Source organism: Mus musculus, chromosome 14 (genome assembly GCF_000001635.26).
Source record: "Mus musculus strain C57BL/6J chromosome 14, GRCm38.p6 C57BL/6J".
In the NCBI taxonomy this organism is placed as follows: domain Eukaryota; kingdom Metazoa; phylum Chordata; class Mammalia; order Rodentia; family Muridae; genus Mus; species Mus musculus.
In genome coordinates, this window is record NC_000080.6 from 7,186,688 (window position 1) to 7,205,847 (window position 19,160).

The 19,160-nt window shown below is 43.0% G+C and overlaps 1 protein-coding gene and 1 long non-coding RNA gene across 2 annotated transcripts; both read right to left on the bottom strand.

The window, feature by feature from the left end:
• Positions 1-499: 499 nt before the first annotated feature.
• On the bottom strand, positions 500-7,838 carry Gm16434 (predicted gene 16434). Its single transcript, XM_011244823.1, has 5 exons — positions 7,642-7,838; positions 6,746-6,908; positions 5,654-5,785; positions 4,797-4,980; positions 500-614 (listed from the first exon to the last, which is right to left on the bottom strand). Exons 1-5 carry the CDS (start codon positions 7,769-7,771, stop codon positions 606-608), a joined length of 618 nt encoding a protein of 205 aa, XP_011243125.1. The 5' UTR covers positions 7,772-7,838; the 3' UTR covers positions 500-605.
• A 2,991-nt stretch (positions 7,839-10,829) lies between these two features.
• On the bottom strand, positions 10,830-18,863 carry Gm41091. The gene is made up of 2 exons (XR_874164.3): positions 18,709-18,863; positions 10,830-10,891 (listed from the first exon to the last, which is right to left on the bottom strand). It is a non-coding gene; the product is annotated as a predicted gene, 41091 (long non-coding RNA).
• Between the last annotated feature and the right edge of the window lie 297 nt (positions 18,864-19,160).

The following is a 19,160-nucleotide window of genomic DNA, read 5'->3' on the forward strand; positions in this document are numbered from 1 at the left end:
AACTCAAACCAAAATCAAAGCACAAAAATTGTGCAAAGCAAAATTCTTAGTCTGCTCATTTTGTAGCACAGCCTTACAGCCTGTGGCTGTCCTTGGCAACTTAGCAGAAAAGCAGTTCCTGGAGGTAACAATCTTTGCAGGAGAAATTTAAGCAACACTCTCCTTTTGGAGTGTGGGTCTGAAGGATATGGCCTCCCAAGTCAAAGCAGAACACATGTTGTAAACTTGGATCCAAGTTTTTACAATTTTGTTGACTGATCTCCATGTAATTATTGATGATGACCCATCACGAAAAGATAAATTTAAACTCTCAGATTCTTCCAGGATGCCCAGCAGCTCTTGATGTGTCTCAGCATTTCTCTAAGTCCCTTTAAATGTGCACTCTTCCTGGGCCAGAGGCTAGATGAAATTAAGGCCTGTTCATACCCAAGAAACCAAAATAAAGGAGGAGCATGCAGCCCATTACAGCCATGGTTATTAGGGATGAGAGGCAACAGTGGTGTATTTCCTGTGCACACGCAGTGCTCTTCCTCCAGCACTTCTCTTTGAGGGAGATCATGTCCTGGTCTGTGCCATTTTCCAGTTTCTGTTAGACTGTTTCACACTTAGGGAAGCTAGAAAAGAAAAGGCCTGGTAAGCATTTGTCAATTCAGCTGTCCTTCCCAGAAGAGCTCTATTCAGCTGGTGAATCCAACATACCTTTCAGCTGAGATCATACCGTGCATCCCAAGTGTCATAGAACACCTGAGCTTGGAAATGTTTCTCACCTTTTAAAGACTGCTAGAATCGGAACTGTCAGCTACACATTATACTGGAGTTCTAAAAAACACCACATTTCCCCAGTTGTGCAGGTATATTTTACTTAGCAATAACATTGTAGCAATGTCTGAATATGAGTTCAAGAGAGATGCAAGCAACCTAGAAACCATGTGGATTCCTTATGAGGTGCGAGCGTGCCCTGAACTGAAGTGAAGGCTATGATTATTGTTCCAGTGCAGGAACCTCACAGGGTTCCTCTTGTCAATCCCTCTATCTGCAAATAACCAGAGACACCATACAACACAAAACCCATGGGTACTTCATAGGTCGCAGTATCTGCAAAACTTTGCTAAATAAAAATATTCAAAAGGCCTTGCACTGAACCTTAAAAGTGATGGTCATGAAGAAACAGAAAAACACCCCTGTGACTATTGTAGGTTACACCCTCAAACGCACATAATATTTGTATTTATGCAATACAAGCATATTGTACTGCAGTGACCTGTTTAGTTTCCCGGTTAATACTAATATAAAAATCTCCCAGGACACTTTGGAGGCATAAAAACAAATCTTGAATGGGAAAGATACTTAGTGGGCATAGCATATAGGCAGCTCAATCAGTGATATGCTTTCCACTCATATACCAGTCTGGGATTCAGGGTTCTTGTCCTATTATCCAATCTGGCTCAGCAAGTTCCCAAGGCTGTGTAGAATAGGTTTGTTTCCTAGCCTAGGGTCACATGTTGGTGATGGACCAGTCTCTTGTTGTTGCTCATTGTTTCAGACTTGTCCCAAAGTAAACAGTTTCTTCCAATAGGATCTCCCTTTTCCATCACCTGACTGACTTGGTTTCTAAAGGTATGAGCCCAGAGTAATAGGAACTGTCTATAACCAGGATGCAAAGGAATATTTTTCTCCCTAGAATGTGACTGTGTCAGAGCTATTTTGAGTAGGATAAGGCTGACAATTTGAAGGACAAAAGCTTGCATGGATTATCACACACTGAGTTCATGGAAGGGCTGCACCACATAGGGCCTTTTCATCCTTCAGCAGATGCACATCAGGATAGCTTCTCCTTCAGGGCTGCTCTGAGGACCACTACAACCCTGAACGCCCTAAACTCTGTGGATAACTCCTCCTTGTTCTGGAAGCACTGGGTCAAAGTGGACTTCTTTTCCACTTTCTGAACATGGCCTCTAACAGACATAAGCAATTTTATACTACCAGAACTGTCTGAAGGTCCTCATTTCTCCCAACCCCCACTAAGGCTGATTTTAACTCTGAGAAAATGATGTTGAAGAACAGTCATGCTAAATGCTACACAGATAAGATATTGTGAGTACTTTAGATTATCAAGACCCTCAATGGGCTCCTGTACAAGGCCTGGTTTGCTCCACAGCTATGGGAATTCTCCTGGGTGCAAGTTCAGCTCCAAGCAACTCAATCTCTCAATGAGTAAAATCCAAGACAAACTACAAGGGAAAGCTTTACTGAGCAGAGGTAGCAGGAAATGCAATGGTGGCAGGCAATGAGGAAAACAACCTGGAATGCTTAAAAGACACAGTGAGCCACCTGACCTCCCAGTGGTCCTTCACAATTCACCAAGAGCAGAAAAGGGACATAAACACATGGATTTTATACAGCAATGTCCTCCTTACCTCCATATACCATAACTCTTACATTTCCCCTAAAAATTTCAATGAGAATCAATTGTTTTGTCTCGAGTTATTAAAAATCTGACCCTACAACAATATTTGTGTCCTTTTTTTCTTTGCAGTTAGGTGAGCATGCAGAATAATTGGACTGCTGTATTTGATATTTCATAGGTTCAAACTAAAACCTCAGAGTGCATTTGTCATTAAATTTGGCCTCTAGAGACACACACAGCTGTATTTATGCACAATCAAACACACACGAACACACACAAACACATTTGTATATAAAAGCACCCATATCACAAACACAAAATTACCTTATATTAAGCAAACACACAACCTTAGTATAAACAAGCTCAGGCAAAGGTGGTCAAAACACACACAGACAAACACACACACCATACAAAAGAAACACAAACATAAACAGGACACAATACACACACAGAGACACACAAACACAAATCAATGAAAATATTACTGTTGCCCAGCACATTTCCTGTTGCATGAGCACCTACTAGGACCTCTGATGTGTACGTGTGTAAGGTTCTTAGACTCAGGCAGTCTTTGCGGCCCTCATCTGTAATTAACTCCTCTTCAGAAACTTTTTTCATGCAGATACTTTCTGGTCCTACAAGGAAGTTACAAGCTCTGCACAGATAACCTGGACAACACAATACCAAATTCCCAAGAAAGAGATTCCTAAGAAAAGCCCACAGCAAGCCCCATGTTGGTTCCTTGGTAGCATCAGAGGAAGACAGTGACTTTTGGTCACTACCCAGGAACTTTTCCACCTATTACAATTCATGTGATATTAAATCTTCCTCAATATCAGTCAGAAGAAAGCTGGTTGAATGATGTGCTGTGACCTTTATAAAATGCAGCACTGTGCCAACTATGAGGGGGAATCTAACCTGAAACAAAGCCATGCCCACTATATAGTTAGCAAAAACAATGTTAGCAGAGTTATGCAGGGTAGGATTCTGTGCATGTTCATGGTGGAGCCAATAAGACAAAACCAAGTTGCCCAGGGAGATAACTCTATGCAGGGAAAGTGAAGAAATCTAACACTTATTTTTAAAATAGCTGTGTTGTTTATCAATTTGTTAAAATAAATAAGAGAGGGGTGCTACCTGATAGTGGACAGAAGATGCAAAGACTACTGTACAGAACAGAACAGTAAATGTCACATTTATTGAGAGACCAAGGCTCAAAGAAGTAATATAGAGAATGACTGGACAATTCAGATGACATTGACTGGCCTCCCAACATACTGAGAGAGACACAGGTCGGAAAAGCCATGCATACACAAAAAGAAACACACAGACACACACACTCAAGCACACACAGACTTATTCACATAAAATCAAAACTGAGTAGAAAACAATGAGGTATCTGTTATGGTTCAGGACCAAGATAATTCAGACTATGCAGAGGAGTTGTTTCAAGGGAGACCCAATGACTCTGTGATTATTTATAGGAATAAAAGCCACTAGAGTTGCCGGTCATAGTGGCACACTCCTTTAATCCCAGCACTTGGGAGGCAGAGGCAGGCAGATTTATGAGTTTGAGGCCAGCCTGAACTACAGAGTGAGTTCCAGGACAGCCAGGGCTGCACAGAGAATCCCTGTCACAGGCGGTGGAAAAAAAACATCTAACCAAAAGCACTAGAGAACACTCTTCTTGGTCAGAATTGGGGGCATATATTAAGAAATTTTTTCATGACGCCTCAGATCTCACACCAAACCTGAGCCTGTGAGAAGCCTTTCTGTCATCTCTGGTCATCCAGCCAACTCCAGACTCTCAGGCCGGGAAAGACCACTCCAACAACACTGAAAGAAAATAGGACTGACAAGCTGCTACTCAGGCTCTGTAAATGTGAACCAAGATATATGAAGCCTGAAGAGACCATTTTGAGATAGAGGGGGAAAAGGGGGAATAGAAAAGCCGCCAAAAGACAGCAATGAAATCCACTTATTTGTCAATTACACTAGGTGTCATCCCTGCAAACTATTTCCTACCTAGAATCTCACAAGATCCCTGTAAAGCAAATGAGCTACAGGCCTTTACTTCTTCCTTCAAAGCTCTTGCTATTCTCAACAAGGGCTCCAACACAGCACCCTTCAAACTTAAGGCATGTAGAGTTGTGATGTGTAAACAACCTATCCCCCTTAGTGATTCTAGCAGAGCAGGAACATTTGCATGCCAAACATGCAGTTTCTTGAACCAGGCTACCTCCACAGAGAGTCCTGTAGATGATCACATAAACAAACACTTGGAGGAGACATAGGTGAGTGCCTGGAGAAGTTGGTGGACTGTGACTATGTTTGTCTATGTTTATGTTTAGACATGAGGGCAATCTGCCTCTGATACACATCATCCTACCTGCTGTTCCTTTGCACTTGAGGCACAGATGTTCTTGCTGGCCTCCTCACAGAACCTCTTTTCTTCCCCATGGGACACTTGCGTTCCAGCCTGCTCCACCAGCAGCTTTCTGTTCTCATTCAGTAATATCCTTACTTTTTCGTTGAGTTGAGTGCACTCACGGAGGAGGTGGTCCTCCTTAATGCTGATCCACAAAGAAAAATTGGTGATTCCCAGCCAGATTCCATTGGCTTGCCACTCCTACAAGTCCCATGATCCCTGCAAGGGCCCTGATCCCCAGAAAGCCCGAGAAGAGTCCACAATATACATAGCAGAACCAAACAAAGACAAGTCAAACCAAGATACCACCCATATTCCAGAGGATTCCACAACCTTCTGAAAACCCTGTCACCAAGAGTTTTCCCTATACATCACAGAAGAGGAAATGTTCCTCATGGTTGATTATAGGTCTGTGGTACCATAAAACCTTCAGCAGGGAGAGGGCTTATCCCCTCTGAGAGTTGTAGAAGACCCAAAAGGTGTATACTCTTTTCATTTTTGTCGGGAATCCTATATCTTTTAATCTGTGGTCAGAAACATAGAGGTTCAGGGTGTCTGGATATTCCCAGCATGATGGAAAAGTTTTCAATGTACAGGATCTTGAATTTGGAAGAATAAAGATTGGAGGGTCTTGGACACTCTTCACACTTAGGACGACTGTGTCCAAGAGGTACAAATCCAAGATCCTTGCCTCAAGGCAGGGTTCCTGGATAAAAAACAGATAGCATAGAACCAGAGCCCTTGCTTTTGTTCAAAGTCCTAAAAGGATAGAAGAATTCCTTGCCTAGTTCTGGGGATCAGTTGTGTCACTGACTCACCTGTAGGAATAGTTATCTTCTATCAGTTCCATGGAGTACTGCATGGAACCAATTATGGACTGGGTCATTTTATTCATATCCAACATTGTCTTCTCATGTTGTGATTTAATTATGTTGAATTCAGTGTTCATCCTGTGTTAGGGCATGACCCAAGAAGCAAATAATCTGCTGAATTAAGGATTCAATAATCATGTGCCAACAGGTTATGTCATGGACTACCAAGCCGAGTGCATGCCACATCCTGGCTCATTCACACTGGGTCCCCTTGGTGCTAATTAAACTTACTATCCTGGGTAGAGGACAGCAGAACCAGGGGACCAAATGGAGCTAGCTGACCTTCAAGGGCTTCCCGGACAAGCATGAAGGAATAGACTACTTCTATTACAATTTTCCACTACACTGTGCCACAGGCAAGGGTCCAGTAGATATCTGTAATGACTTTCCTCTTGTTTTTCAGGCAGGGATTATCATTCCTTGGTTCCTGTTGTTTTTTGAATTCCCAGAGGACACAACTAGTATTTAGAGGAGAAAGGCTTTATCACACCTCCTCCCCCAGTACATTCCTGTGTGACACCAAGGAAACACCAGGAGCAAACTTCCCTGGTGATCACTTTGGACCTCTATGGACTCAACACTATCAGGACCTGCAAACTGTGCTTCACACAAATCCCCAGACCCCATCAAAGGTCCCAGAGCCCCAGTCCTGAACAAAACACACACACATCTACATTCACACACACAGACACAATTAGAATGCCAAATAAATCCTGTGAGGTGCCATCTCTCAGAATATTATAAACAATATCAGAGTAAAGCCGTGATAGCCTGCAGGCATTGCATTCACACACTGAGAGACAGTAAGTGTGAGCAGGTCCGTCCAGCTGTTTAGAGCAACAATCAGATTGCAAGCACCCCAAGGTCAAGTACAAAAGAAGATGATAATAAACACACAGCACCTTGTTTATCCAACAATTAAACACCTGTCAGGGCTACCTAATTGAATGATGAGAGATGACACACTCCATTCATGGAAGGAAATTGGGTTAACAGATGGCAGAATACAGTCAATAGGGTACTGGTCATAATTCCTACCTGTAGTTTAAATCCTCATACATGTAAACATTCAGGATTTCACACATTTCCTTCCTCTCATTGCTGATCTTCCTTATATGCAATTTCAATTCTTCTACTTTATTTATATTTGATATCTGATTTGTGATGTTGGAATTTTGGGTTGAAGTATTTCTAGCAGACCCTGCAGATAGATAAACACAAATGAATTTGCATACTTGATGGCCCAGGGGCAGGGGAGACCATTCAGAGTCCCAAGAAGAAGATTGATGGAGAGAAAAGGTAAAGACGGGGTGAATACCTAAAAGAGCAGCAAAGCTATCTTCTAGCTGGTTTGCTAAGCTATGTTCCTCTTCCTAACCACCATTGTCAGACATATGCCACACTCCCTGTTACAGGCCCCCTTGCCCTGAAATCTATAAGCTGCCTCAAACATAAAGATATGGGGAACATTGTAGGTCATACCAGATGTGATGCAGGGAAATCCTGGAGTTCATAGTGCTTAGCACTATCAAGCCCTAATTAATCATGTGTCTTCAAATCCAAAGTGTCTGAGACCTCACCACATGACATGGCCAGGGGAGCATCCTTCTCTGTTCTTTTCATCAGAGACTCAAGTTACCTACAGTAATCTGGAAGATGAAGTGCTTCAACTCCCTTCCATGAAAGGATGCACTGTTATTCTCATAGTGCCCACTCCTGGCATTCTTTGCCACTCAAAATGAAATTAAATAGCTCCCAGAAAAGTAGCTGCAGGTTTGTCAATTCCTGGCTCTGTTAAACTAATGATCAGAAATTTTTGACTCTTTGTCTGACATTGACAAAGTCCAAGGCTTCAGCTTGTAAGACCTAATCCTGGAAGGCCCAGCTCAAGCCTACCTCTACCAGGAATTTCCCCAACCTTGCCCAGGACTCACTGTGCCTTCTCCAGAACAATTTCCTTCTTCCTTTTTCATGAGAAAGGATTCCCTCTTCCTTCTTTTTTGGTCTGGTCTCTCCTTCATCGCCATTCCCTTTCAGACATAGCCTGAGCAGCCTGGAAAACATTCCTGCTGGTGAACCCAGAGCAAACAGAAGGGATGAACCACAGGCAGTTCCTGTCACCACAACACAGGTGACAACACAGAGGATTCTAGTTCTATCCTAGATACAAGAGATTCTCCAAGGAAGGCATTACTGATGATGTCATTAGCAACTGCCATGATCTACCTGCTAACTAGTTCTGCCCAGCTTGGTCCTTTTCTGGGGTGCCTCTCCTGGAGCCTCTCATGGACCCGTGGGATCCCCTTTGGCAACCTCTCCTTCCAAAGCTGGAGAATTCTACTGCTTCATTAGATGTCATGTGCTTTTGAGGGAGAACGTTGGTTAGGACTCTGACATGCTTAAGAGATTTTGTTAATACCCAAATCTCTGGGGACTGTGGATGTAGTAGATGTTTCACAAAAATAAATATGCCATCTGAGACAATTCATGTGACATACACTCCAATTTCCCAGGGTTTTCCTGTCTCACAGAGGCAAATATCTTTTTTCTATATGTTTAATTGTATAAAACCTGGATAATATTTTCTAACTGTGCATTCCTTGATAGTGTGCATTTTTTACATATATATATATATCCATGGGTTTCACAAAATCTCTTGTTTACAATCCTATCTTTTACAAGGAAAACTCCCTTTTCTTTGAAACATAGGGGATCAACTCCAGGGCAAATATAAATGGTAAACTTGCTGTCCCATCTTCAAAACATTATCTTGCACATGGTCCTGTTCTCAAATACAACCAGACAGTTTAAGTGGGCATCAGAGAGCAAAGGTCATCCCGGACTTTACATTACTACATTGTAGCCTCATTGCAATAACTTCTCCAATATCTGTCTTCCAGAATTGAGAAGTTGAGCAATAAGGATGTTGCTAGTTTTACCGTGATACTGTACTCACAGCAAACATAAGACTCAGGAGGTAGGACAGGGAGTGCAATGGCCTGAGTTGAGATGAAACCTCAATTTTAATGTGTCTATAAGTTCAGGATGCTATCCCTTGGCATTATCATCTCTGGCTTCTGTGTTCTTATGCTGGGTCTGCTGAATCTGTGCTATAATGCCCGCTAACCTCACAGATAAAGAGTGAAAAATCATGTATGTCTTCTTTGGGAAACCATCTGAAATTCACTACCTTCTTGAGCCACACAATATCAATATGCAGAGCTCAAAAATCAAGGGGAGATAGGTGATAGCTTCAAAGTTGAGGGCTTTTTCTTCCAATTAGGGCACATATTTTTTTCAATGTCATTTTTCCTTTTCTCTTTCACTGAGGGTAGCTTGTGTGTTTGCTGGCCTAACGGGTCCTGGATCCAACAACAAGGGGCTCACTCTATACAGGATCAATTTTACCAAGAAAAGGATTGTTGCAGAATCATGCCATGGCACCAACAAGGTCAACCACACTGTCTTAGGTCCAGCTGACCTGGTATAGGACAGAAGACCTGAGCTATCTGGGGAAAGGAAGCAGCATGCAGTGTCACACAGCTCTCTCTGAGGCAACTGCTAGAACTAGAATAGGGATGTCTGTTTGTTTGTTTGTTTGTTTATTATTAATACATTAAAAAGTAGGGTAGAGTTGTTACATGGCTCTAATCCCAGCACTCAGAAGGTTTTTAAACAATTGTTTTTGTTAGTATTCATGTTGTTTCTATTGGTTTTGTTTTTAACTCTCCCAGCTATTTGCACTGGACCCAGAAAATTAAGCCCATGCTCTGTACAGTCCTATCACTCATTTTAATCAGTGATTTTACTCTTAGCAACCACTCCTCAGATGATCTAATTTCTCATTTTCAAATAAGTAAAACAGTCATAAAGACATTTGTTAACTTGTATGTTCTCATGTAACCAATTCATCATGACTGTAGTGTGGCATTCCAATCTTTGGAATACCCAAGCTTCTATTTTTGAAATGACAGGCCTCTGTGGAAGACTGCATTAGCTGGCAGAGGGCCTGGAATGGCTGCCACCTGAAGGCCAAGGCTGTCCCTCCAGTGTCTCTGGAACCTGAGGCAGAGCTCAGTCAACAACACAGGAACACTTGGCCACAGCTGGTTCAGTACTGTATTTTGGATGGGCCCTGAGACCTGGATGAACAGAGGTCTCTAGAGTCCTGGTGAAGGTGAGCAAAGACACTTAGACTTGAGGAGAATAATGGATCTTTGGGATGCATGTCTTTCTTTTTTATTTATCTTTGCTATGTTCATAGTTTATGTCAATAAAAAAGGCACCCTACTTTACAACATCTAGTCTCTCTGTGTGTTAAAGTGATTGTTATTGTATACACACTAGAATTACTAGAACAATACATTTTGTCCCATTTTGTTAAATAATTAAATATTTTTGTATTAATATCTTTTTACTTATTCACTTTACACTCTGCTTTTTGCCCCCTGAAACCCATATTCTTTCCCCAATATTGCTGTCTGCTTCTTTTCTGAAGGAATATGGAGCAGCTATCTCAGGTCATCCCTTCTCCTACCAAAGCTAAGTGACCCTGTCCTGGAGAAAGGTGCTGAGGGTGCTGGGAATGAATGATTTCTGCTTGGCTTTCTTCTTGCTCCACTTGGCTGTCTTTGAGCAGTTCTTGCAGAACTGTCCTTGAACTTGGTACTTCGTCCTGATGGTCCATATGAAGCACTTGTTTTATTAATGTTCTTGAGAGTATTTTTCCATCAAACCTACTCCCACTAGTATACTAACAATGACAAAGGAAATGAGATATGAGACATCTATTCCAGGAGTTTCCAATTGTTCTCAGACCAGCAGTAGAGAAACCCAAAAAGCTGGCAAAGGTAAGTGAGGTCACACAGGTACCTTAGAGCATACTGCTGCTTTCCTGCTGCTTTCCTAAAGAATGTTCTAGAGGATTATCATATCTAGACTCCCATAGATTCGTGTGCACTGGACACCAAAGGGCTCAACATACTTTGCTTTTGTCATGAGTTTGAGGCTCTTTCCTGCTTTCTCTTCCATTAGATTCAGTGGGGATTTGGCTGCACTGATGAATCTGCCTTTAGATTTAGCTTCAATAGCTGCTTGGCTGGACTTTTTGGTCCTTGAGTTCATAAGCCTTCTGCTTTGGTGTGGAAATTCTGGAGTTGCTTGAGACCATTCTGATCATCACCCCTAAAAGAGAGAGAAGCTTTGCATATTATCAGGTTTATTCTGGCCAAAATGCAGAAGAGTATATTTCTCTTGTCCTATTTTGAAAGGACAGCTGACTAACTCTCTGATGATTATTTTCTGGATGGAAAGACTTCCTATGCAATAGGTCTGCAATGTTAAAGACATATAGGTTAAAATACTCATAGATGTTTTTGTTTCACCAGTCAACCAAGGCATACTATGGTTTCTCTTCTCTCTTCTGTCTTCTCTCTCCTCTCTTCTTTCTCCTCTCTCCTCTCTTATCCCTTCTCTCTTCCATCTTCTCTCTTCTTCTCTCGTCTCTCTCCTCCCTCCTCCCTTCTCCCTTCTTCCCTTCTCCCTTCCCATATTCTCATTCTCTCTCTCTCTCTCTCTCTCTCTCTCTCTCTCTCTCTCTCTCTCTCTCTCTTTCTCTCTCTCTCTCTCTTTCTTTCTTTCTTCCTCTATCTCCCTCTCTCCCTCTCTCCTGATGGAGCCTAAACTTTGATGGCCTGATTTCTCCTATTCAGAGAGAAAAACAAAAGATTCCTTGGAGATTCATGTGGAAAAAAGGGATTTTCTGGGACTTCCTGCCATTCTCTCTGTGAGGGAGTGAAATTAAGTTAATCAGATACATTTGGATACATATTAGCTTTATTTAGCGTTAGTCTGGCTAAGTCTTGAGCCTAGAGGAGATACTTGCTAGCATAGTAAGTTTCTTGGTTTTCTTTGTTGCTAGCTTTGGAATATAGTCCAGTGTTAGTGAATATAGGCATAATTTAAATTTTAGCCCAAAAAGTATTTGGGGAATTGGGTGTGGTGCTGCAAACCTGTATTCACAACAACTAGGCGAGGAAAGAGGGCCCAGATTGGGGAGCCAGCATAAGCTACATATTGAGACTCTGGATTCAGAGACAGGAGAAGAAAAAATGGGGGCTGGGATGTAGATCTGGGACAGAGCATATGCCAGTGCAAGGCTTGCCTTAGCATCACTAAAGTAAATAAGTAAGGAGAATCAAAGTGTTTTGCTGTTGAGAATGAGCGATTGGAAGATATTTAGCAAAGCAGTCCTTAATCTTGGGTGGGAGTGGGTAGCAGATAGGTAGTTAGAATTCGAGCTCTGTTTAAAAATGTGGGAGTATTTATAAAATACCTTAAGTGGAGAGAGGCTTGACTATACGTCATTGCCTAAAATTGGTTTTTATTTTCAAATGGTCCTATACCTGTTGGCATTAGCTGTTGGCAGTATACCAGTTAATAGTCCAGAATTAATGGACACTTAGAAAGAGAAGTGTTTCAAAGCAAAAAGGCCACAATACAAGCTAGAGGTTGTACAGTTCCCCTTTCTGCCTGGATGGTGAGTCTTTGGCCTTGTGGGCTAGGACCACAGAAGTTCCTGTAATCGACAGCACTGTTGCTCACGGAATGTTTTGTTATCGGCATAACAACTAAGAAAATTGACCCAGGGCAAACGTTTTGAATGTTAAGTTCTGACTATGGAATACATAGTGATTGCTGAGTCAGTTCCATATTGCTGCCTGGGCAGCCTTCCAGTCTGTGCTGGTTCCATCTGTAGTCCTTTGGTTCTGGACTGATCAGGAACATGAGCCCTGCACCATTGCTTCTCAAGTACCCACTCATGGTTTTCAAGATATGACACATAACTCTTAAGTTCTATCACAATTGAAGGTAAAACCGTAGGACATGGGATTAGACACTTTAAGTGACTCATGATTCTGCTTGTGAGCAATTGATTAGTTCAAAATACCTGTAAGTAGTAATAGAGTGTTCATAAAGTTTTAATCATCTTTGGCTTATGTCTCTTGTACTTTGGGGGTGATGGTATGGCACCTTATTAAGAAGAAAACTGACTGGGGGTTCAGCTTTACTCCTTTCTGTATAACCCTGACTGTAGCATCTATACACTGTATGGCCAAGACTCTTTCTTGCTTTTGTTTGTTTGTTTGTTTGTTTGTTTGTTTGAAACAAGTTCATGCTGTGTAGCCCTTGCGGGCCTGTTACAATGTAGCCCAGACTGGCTTCCAGCTCTTGGGACCACTCATTTCTTAAACTCCAACATGCAAGCTTTCAACAAGATTAGTGATATGTTCTACGTGGAAGTTTCATTGTATAGCCCAGGCTGGCTTCACATTTCAGAGGCCTGCTGACCTCTGCCTCTGGAATTCTGTAACCAAAGGTGTGCACTACAATGGCTCACCAATGAAGATCTCAAAGTAACAGTAGTAAAAGGGAATTCGTGAGCAGCAGGGGAGAAATTATTTGAAAATCTAAAAGACTAAAGAAAGTCAAGGAACTTTTTATAAACCAAATAAGACAATATGCCATGTATTTGAAACGGTAGTAGCCATTTCAAGAAATAGAGTTTGATGCTGGAGACCTGCCATAAATTCCAAGTCAGATTGGGCCTGAGGTGTACTAGGGGACTCCCTCAAAACAAAGAAACAAACTGAACAAAGAAAAGGCAAGTGCATGTCCCTTAGGTCAGAGAACCACTGTGAAAGCTTTTAACTAGGAGAAGCATTTAGTAGGTCAGAAACTATTTTAAATTGGGGATTCCTTGAAAGTTTCCCAGAAGCGATGGGCTTCCACCAGGCTTTTCCCCTGAGCTGCCTTTAGTGGGAAATGAGGCAGCTTTCCTTTCTTTGCCTACACAGTATTTCCACCCATCCTGGGTTTCCTCTACAGCTGCAGATGTTGTAGAGTTGCAGTCATTTACTTGGCAGGAACCGGCTTAGACTGGCTTTGCTTTTCAAAGTTACAGGCCTTAGGAGCTGGCTACTGAATTCTGTGTTGATCAGAGCGGGCTGCAAAGCTAGGTTTTTATAAGTAACAGATACCTGCACTTTGAGGAATTAATTGCCTGGCTCCTGGATATGAAGCTGTGCAATGTGTCTTTAAGCAATCAGCATCCTTTGAAAGAGTAAGAAATGGAACCCATCTTCTTCACCAAATAGGCATGGGCCTTAGACCACCTTTCACTTCAGTCACCCTTGACTGGATTCTGGGAAATGTTGCTATATAAAACCTGAAAGTTTAATGTGTGGGTTGAAATACAGGATAGCTGCCAAAGTGACCTTTCACTATATAGAGTGTGGGGAAGAGAACATTAGAAACATAATCACATTTTGGTCCCAGCTTGTGCCCTCTGTCTTCTTTACATTAAAAGGAAAAGTCTGAACTGTGTTAGGCCTTTTACTAGGGGTCTTTGTCTTGACTTGTCTGTGACCAAATAGTCAGACTAAGACAAAGGTCAATAAAAGGGCATTATTTTGTTTTTGGCCGTGTATGGGCCTTCTGTACTCTAGGCACTGATCTGGATCTCCGACCAAGGCCATTTAATGCTATTGTTTCTTAGAAAGTTCTCAGCAGTGTGTACTTGTAGGTACAGAAGTTCATATTATAGGGCCAGAAGGACTTTTGAAGTCCATTTCACCCCATGTTTTTCTCACTAAAGGGAATAACTGAAGCACAAGAGAGGCTGTCTCTGTGTTTGAGAAACATGGCTGCACTCTCTTGCGGAAAGACTGAAAGGGATTTCACATTTTCAGTGTAGTTAAAATCTCTTAGAGCTGGCAGCGGATCATTGCTGGGCTTAAGGTTGCACCTGAAACCTGAAAGAATCAAAACCCCAAATCTTAGTTTCCAGGAATTTTCAAGGTCAAGGCTAAGTGACAAACTAGGGGAGGAACCTGAAGGGCTAAAAGAATTGATCTACTGAAGAGAGCACCCCCCCCCCCAAGTCGGTAGGGACTTCACCATTGGAAAATCACTAACAGCACTGTGAAGGTTTCTAAGGTGGACAGCAGGAAGCCTGTCCTTTTCCTACCCTCTCCCTCAGCCCCTCTTCCCCCACCTGTGTAGGATTTTGAGGTCGAATGTGCATTGTGCACTGCTGCTGCAAGGTAGCTCTTCCCTGTGGCTGTGCTGAAGCAGCTGGCCAGGGAAGCCTGGGAGCTGAGGCTCCAGCCTGTGGATTCTCTATACCTCAGACTTTAGTCTGTACCAGGGAGTGGTGTTCTCTCCTGTGGATGTGTGTATATATATTCTTTACTTTATACTTTGTTCATGTAGTTCGGTGCATTCTTCCAGGCATTCTGGATGGGCGCTTTAGCCTAGACATTTATTTCGGCATATTGTCATCTTGTGCTGCATGCATGTCCTCTCTTGTTTCTGAGTCCTCACCATGCCCTTCCCAGCTTCCTGTTAGCCAAAGGGAATCACTCTTTCTGAACCAAAAGCTCTCAGAGCAGAGCTGAACCTCCCAGAAAATGCTCTTCTCTACCTAATGCGCCAGATGGGGGTGGGCCCAAAACTAAACAGCACTGTAGAGGTGGCCTAAAGGCCCCGAACCCCCAGGCAGAGGTGGGAGGTAAGGTCCTAGCAATGGTGCTGAGTGAGGGTCCATGAGACCGAGTTCTTCTCCTGTGCAGAGGGAACTTTTACTTAGCTGGAATGGGACCTTGTGGTCCGAGTATGTGGAGGGATTCTGGGTCCAGAGTGCACCCCAGAACATAGGAGATAGCCCCATGTCCCCCTTTCCCTCAGGAGCTTTCTCCTCACTCCTGCTGCCTAGAACAAGGGGAGGAGGATCTCCTCTGCCTGGCCTGCTGCATCATGCCCCTGCCTATCTCTACTCTCCATTCCCTCTGAGCCCTCCAGACCCTAGGAGGAGTAAGAGGGAGATCATTTGAGGCTTGTCTCAACATCTGTCATCTCATTCTGGTGCTGGTCATATCCTGGGTCAGCAACACCAGAACATCCCAAGGCTGGGTGCCCAGGCGTGAAGTGCACAGAGGACCCAAGAGGTCTAGGCAGGGGACACTTGTGATCCAGGGTCCCGGGTCCAGGGTGCTGCGCAGAGGGGATCATGGAAGATGGTGCTAGCTAGGAGCAGGGCTCAGACTTTCAGGCAGAGCCCAGCAGCTGACCATAGCCCCTCGGGGCACTGCTGTGTCCTTGCAGGAATCAGAGAGGATGCCTGGGCCTGCAGCCAGCACCACCCTCAAGGCCTTGCAGGAGGAGCTGTCCCTGGGGCCAGAGAGTTTTCCACTGCTGCAGGACCTGGAGAGGATTCGTTCGAGAGTGAATCGGAGCATGAGGGGCCCCAGAAGCTGATCCGTAAAGTGTCCACCTCTGGACAGATGGGGACCAAGGTAAGGCTTGGCCGGGGACCTATGAGAGGGCTTTGGGCAGAGGGAATGCTCTGGGAGGTCCCTTCAATTGGTATCAGGAGGAGGGGTGCAGGGGCGCGGCCTGGATGGGGCGTTGCCTCGCACAGAGGACTCGAAAGTGCTCTAGAGATTCCTGAGTTGGGATTAAGAGATATCTAGGGTGTGTTCTGGAACACTTGTCTAGCCATCATAACAATTGTCTTGGAGCACGGTTAAATCCGGGTGGCAAGTTCCAACTTAGGAAACTTAAAGGGAGTTTGGTTATTCACCCATGTGCTGCATGCTATGGAAGCCCTGTGGGAAGCTGTATTCTGCCAGCCACTGTGCTTTCCCACCCACAGCAAGATGCTTGAGCCTCTCAGTCAGTTTCTCTGGTGTGCTGTGCCCACAGGCTGCCTAGGCTTCTGTGTTGCAGGTTCCCTCAAAGTGTAGGGCTCAGACATCCATGGTGGTTCATCACAAGTTAACTTCTTTAGGGTATTTCAGGGTGTGGTAGTGCTTTTGTGGCATTTTTGTGCTGATTAATCTCAAAGTTGAGCTTTCCTTTAATAATGAAGTCAGAGGCTACTGGATGTTAAGGGACTTAGATATTCTAACGTTCTAACGTTATGATTTAGAAGTCTTCAACACCTAGTCTGTTGTTAGTGGAGGAGTTAAAACAAGATTTTGAGGAGGAAAATGATTAAATTAGTGAATGCTCCCTCTAGTAACAGATTTGCAAAAGCAATTCATCTACAGTCATTTCATGACAATTAGCTGCCTAAGGCTTATGGGAGTCTTACATGGAAACAGTTTGGATTAGTGTTTGTTTGAGCATGTGCTGGCATCTAAAATTCAGTAGATGTATACATGACAATGACTTCAGTTACCAGAGTCAAAGGTTGCTTCAGCCATGTTTACTCAGACATCTTGGAACTACTGTTTAATGGAGACAGATTTGAATTTCATAGCATTTGTAATTTTTCTGAATTTTGATTTTTTTGAAAACTAAAGCTAACCATACTTTTAACTTGTGAAAACTTATTCAAACAAAACAAAACAAAACAAACAAACCAAAAAACCCAAAAACCTGGACAGGCATTGGTGGCACACGCCTTTAATCCCAGCACTCCTGAGGCAGAGGCAGGCAGATTTCTGCGTTCAAGACTGGTCTACAAAGTGAGTTTCAGGACAGCCAGGGCTATACAGAGAAACCCTGTCTCAGAAAAAAACAAAACAAAACAAAACAAACAAACAAACCTGAAAAAGTGAGTTAAAGAGAAAAATGGCAGGTTTCAAAAATGGCACATCATATACTTATATGCAATGGTCAAAATTCCATGCCTATTAATACCAATATCAGCTAGTAAGATTCATACCATTTGAAAAAAATTAGGGATGGTAGAAGTTGAACTGAGGAAGTAAGATTGAACAAAAAATTTGATAGAGGGCACTCTTAAGTTGTGGGCTTAATGAACTTGAAAGATTGTATTGTTTAATTTTTGGATAAAGCATGTTTATGAAGACTACAATAAATCTAAGAAAATGTTTTTGTTTGTTTGTTTTTTGTTGTTGTTGTTTTTTGAGACAGGGTTTCTCTGTATAGCCCTGGCTGTCCAGGAACTCACTTTGTAGACCAGGCTGGCCACAAACTCAGAAATCTGCCTGTCTCTAACTCCCGAGAGCTGGGATTAAAGGTATTTGGGTTTTTTATTGTTTTTTTGTTTTTTTTTGTTTTTTGTTCTTGTTTTGTTTTTTTGGTTGTTTGTTTGTTTTCTGTTTGACTTTCTGACAAACATTTGCCACGATTATGGCTAATTATCTAACTTTGGAATACTGCTTCTGATATTCATATCAGAATATCAGGAAATCTGCATTTTACACTGGCTCATATGTCAGTATTTATAAAAAATTGTTTTGTGCTCAAACATCTGAAGTCAGAGTATTAAGTTGCTAAGACTAATGGGCCTCTGCCTCACAGACCACCTCCTGCAGTCTAGGTTGTAACTTGTGCTGTGGTGCCCATCACTGTGGCACTCCAGGCTGTACCTTGTGCTGTGGTGCCCATCATGGTGGCTCTTAGCTCACATACTGCTCCTGAGGGGAGAAGGTGAGGTCTGTGGAGGAGGTAATTTAAGTAGAGCTACTAAAGGTAACAGTGGGTTCCTAGTCTTTGGGAATTATCCAGGTAAGAAGAGAAACACCCTTAGGAGAATGAAGATATTTCCTCATCTTCTCCCTAGGAGTATAAGGTGAGAGAGGCTTGAATAGAGGCACAGGCCCCAGATTTGGCTAAGGCTTAGTTGGTTTTGAGGCCTCACTAACAGTGTTTTCTCAGTCATCCTGAAGATACATCAAGACCCTCTAAGTATGATGGGTTAGGATTACTAATAGTGTGTTTAGTTCTGCATTCACACACTTATACATACAACATGCTTACATATACATGTGTAAATGTGCTCCTGATAGAGTAGTGTAGGTAGGCATATGGCCCATAGGTAAGTGTGTTGTTCATAGAACTTGAAAATATTTGAGGGGAGGAGCAAGGACTCGGTCTGTAAGGTGCTTGCTGTGTTAAGTGGAGGAACTGAGGCACATCCCCAATACTCATGTGTCTTTGTTGCCTTTTTGTTGCTGTGATAAAAATACCTTGACCAGGAGAGCTTATAGAAGATTGTTTTGGGGCTTTTACTTCCAGAAGCATAAGAGGTCATCCTGGTGTGGAGGCATGGCTGCATGAGGCAGGCATAGCAGTAGAAGCAGGAAGCTGCAGCATGATGCACTGAAGGCCTGGAACAGAGAGAGCCAACTGAGAGCAGTGTGAAGCTTTAAATTCCCAGACCCTGCCCCCCTCCCCCAAGTGATGTACTTCCTCCAGAAAGAAACTCCTAATTCCTTCCCAAATAATGCCACTGACTGAGGACCAAGTGTTTACATTCCATAGACTGGGGGCATGCTTGTGTGGAGTGGGGGTAGGGAGGGGTCAGGGATGGGGGCAGTCATTCTTATTCAGACCCCTCTACCACATTTCATAAAAGACAGGTGCTGGGGAGGCATTCACAGGAGGATCCCCATGAGTTGTTGGCCAAGCCAATCAGAGA

What these genes read in the sequence shown, in the direction of transcription:
- Gm16434 (XM_011244823.1), bottom strand. Translation starts at nt 7,771, where the DNA reads ATGTTTTCCAGGCTGCTCAGGCTATGTCTGAAAGGGAATGGCGATGAA. An exon ending in ATTGTTCTGGAGAAGGCACA is followed by an intron (nt 6,909 to 7,641) that starts GTGAGTCCTGGG and finishes ATCTATCTGCAG; the next exon opens with GGTCTGCTAGAAATACTTCA. An exon ending in TATGAGGATTTAAACTACAG is followed by an intron (nt 5,786 to 6,745) that starts GTAGGAATTATG and finishes GCCCTAACACAG; the next exon opens with GATGAACACTGAATTCAACA.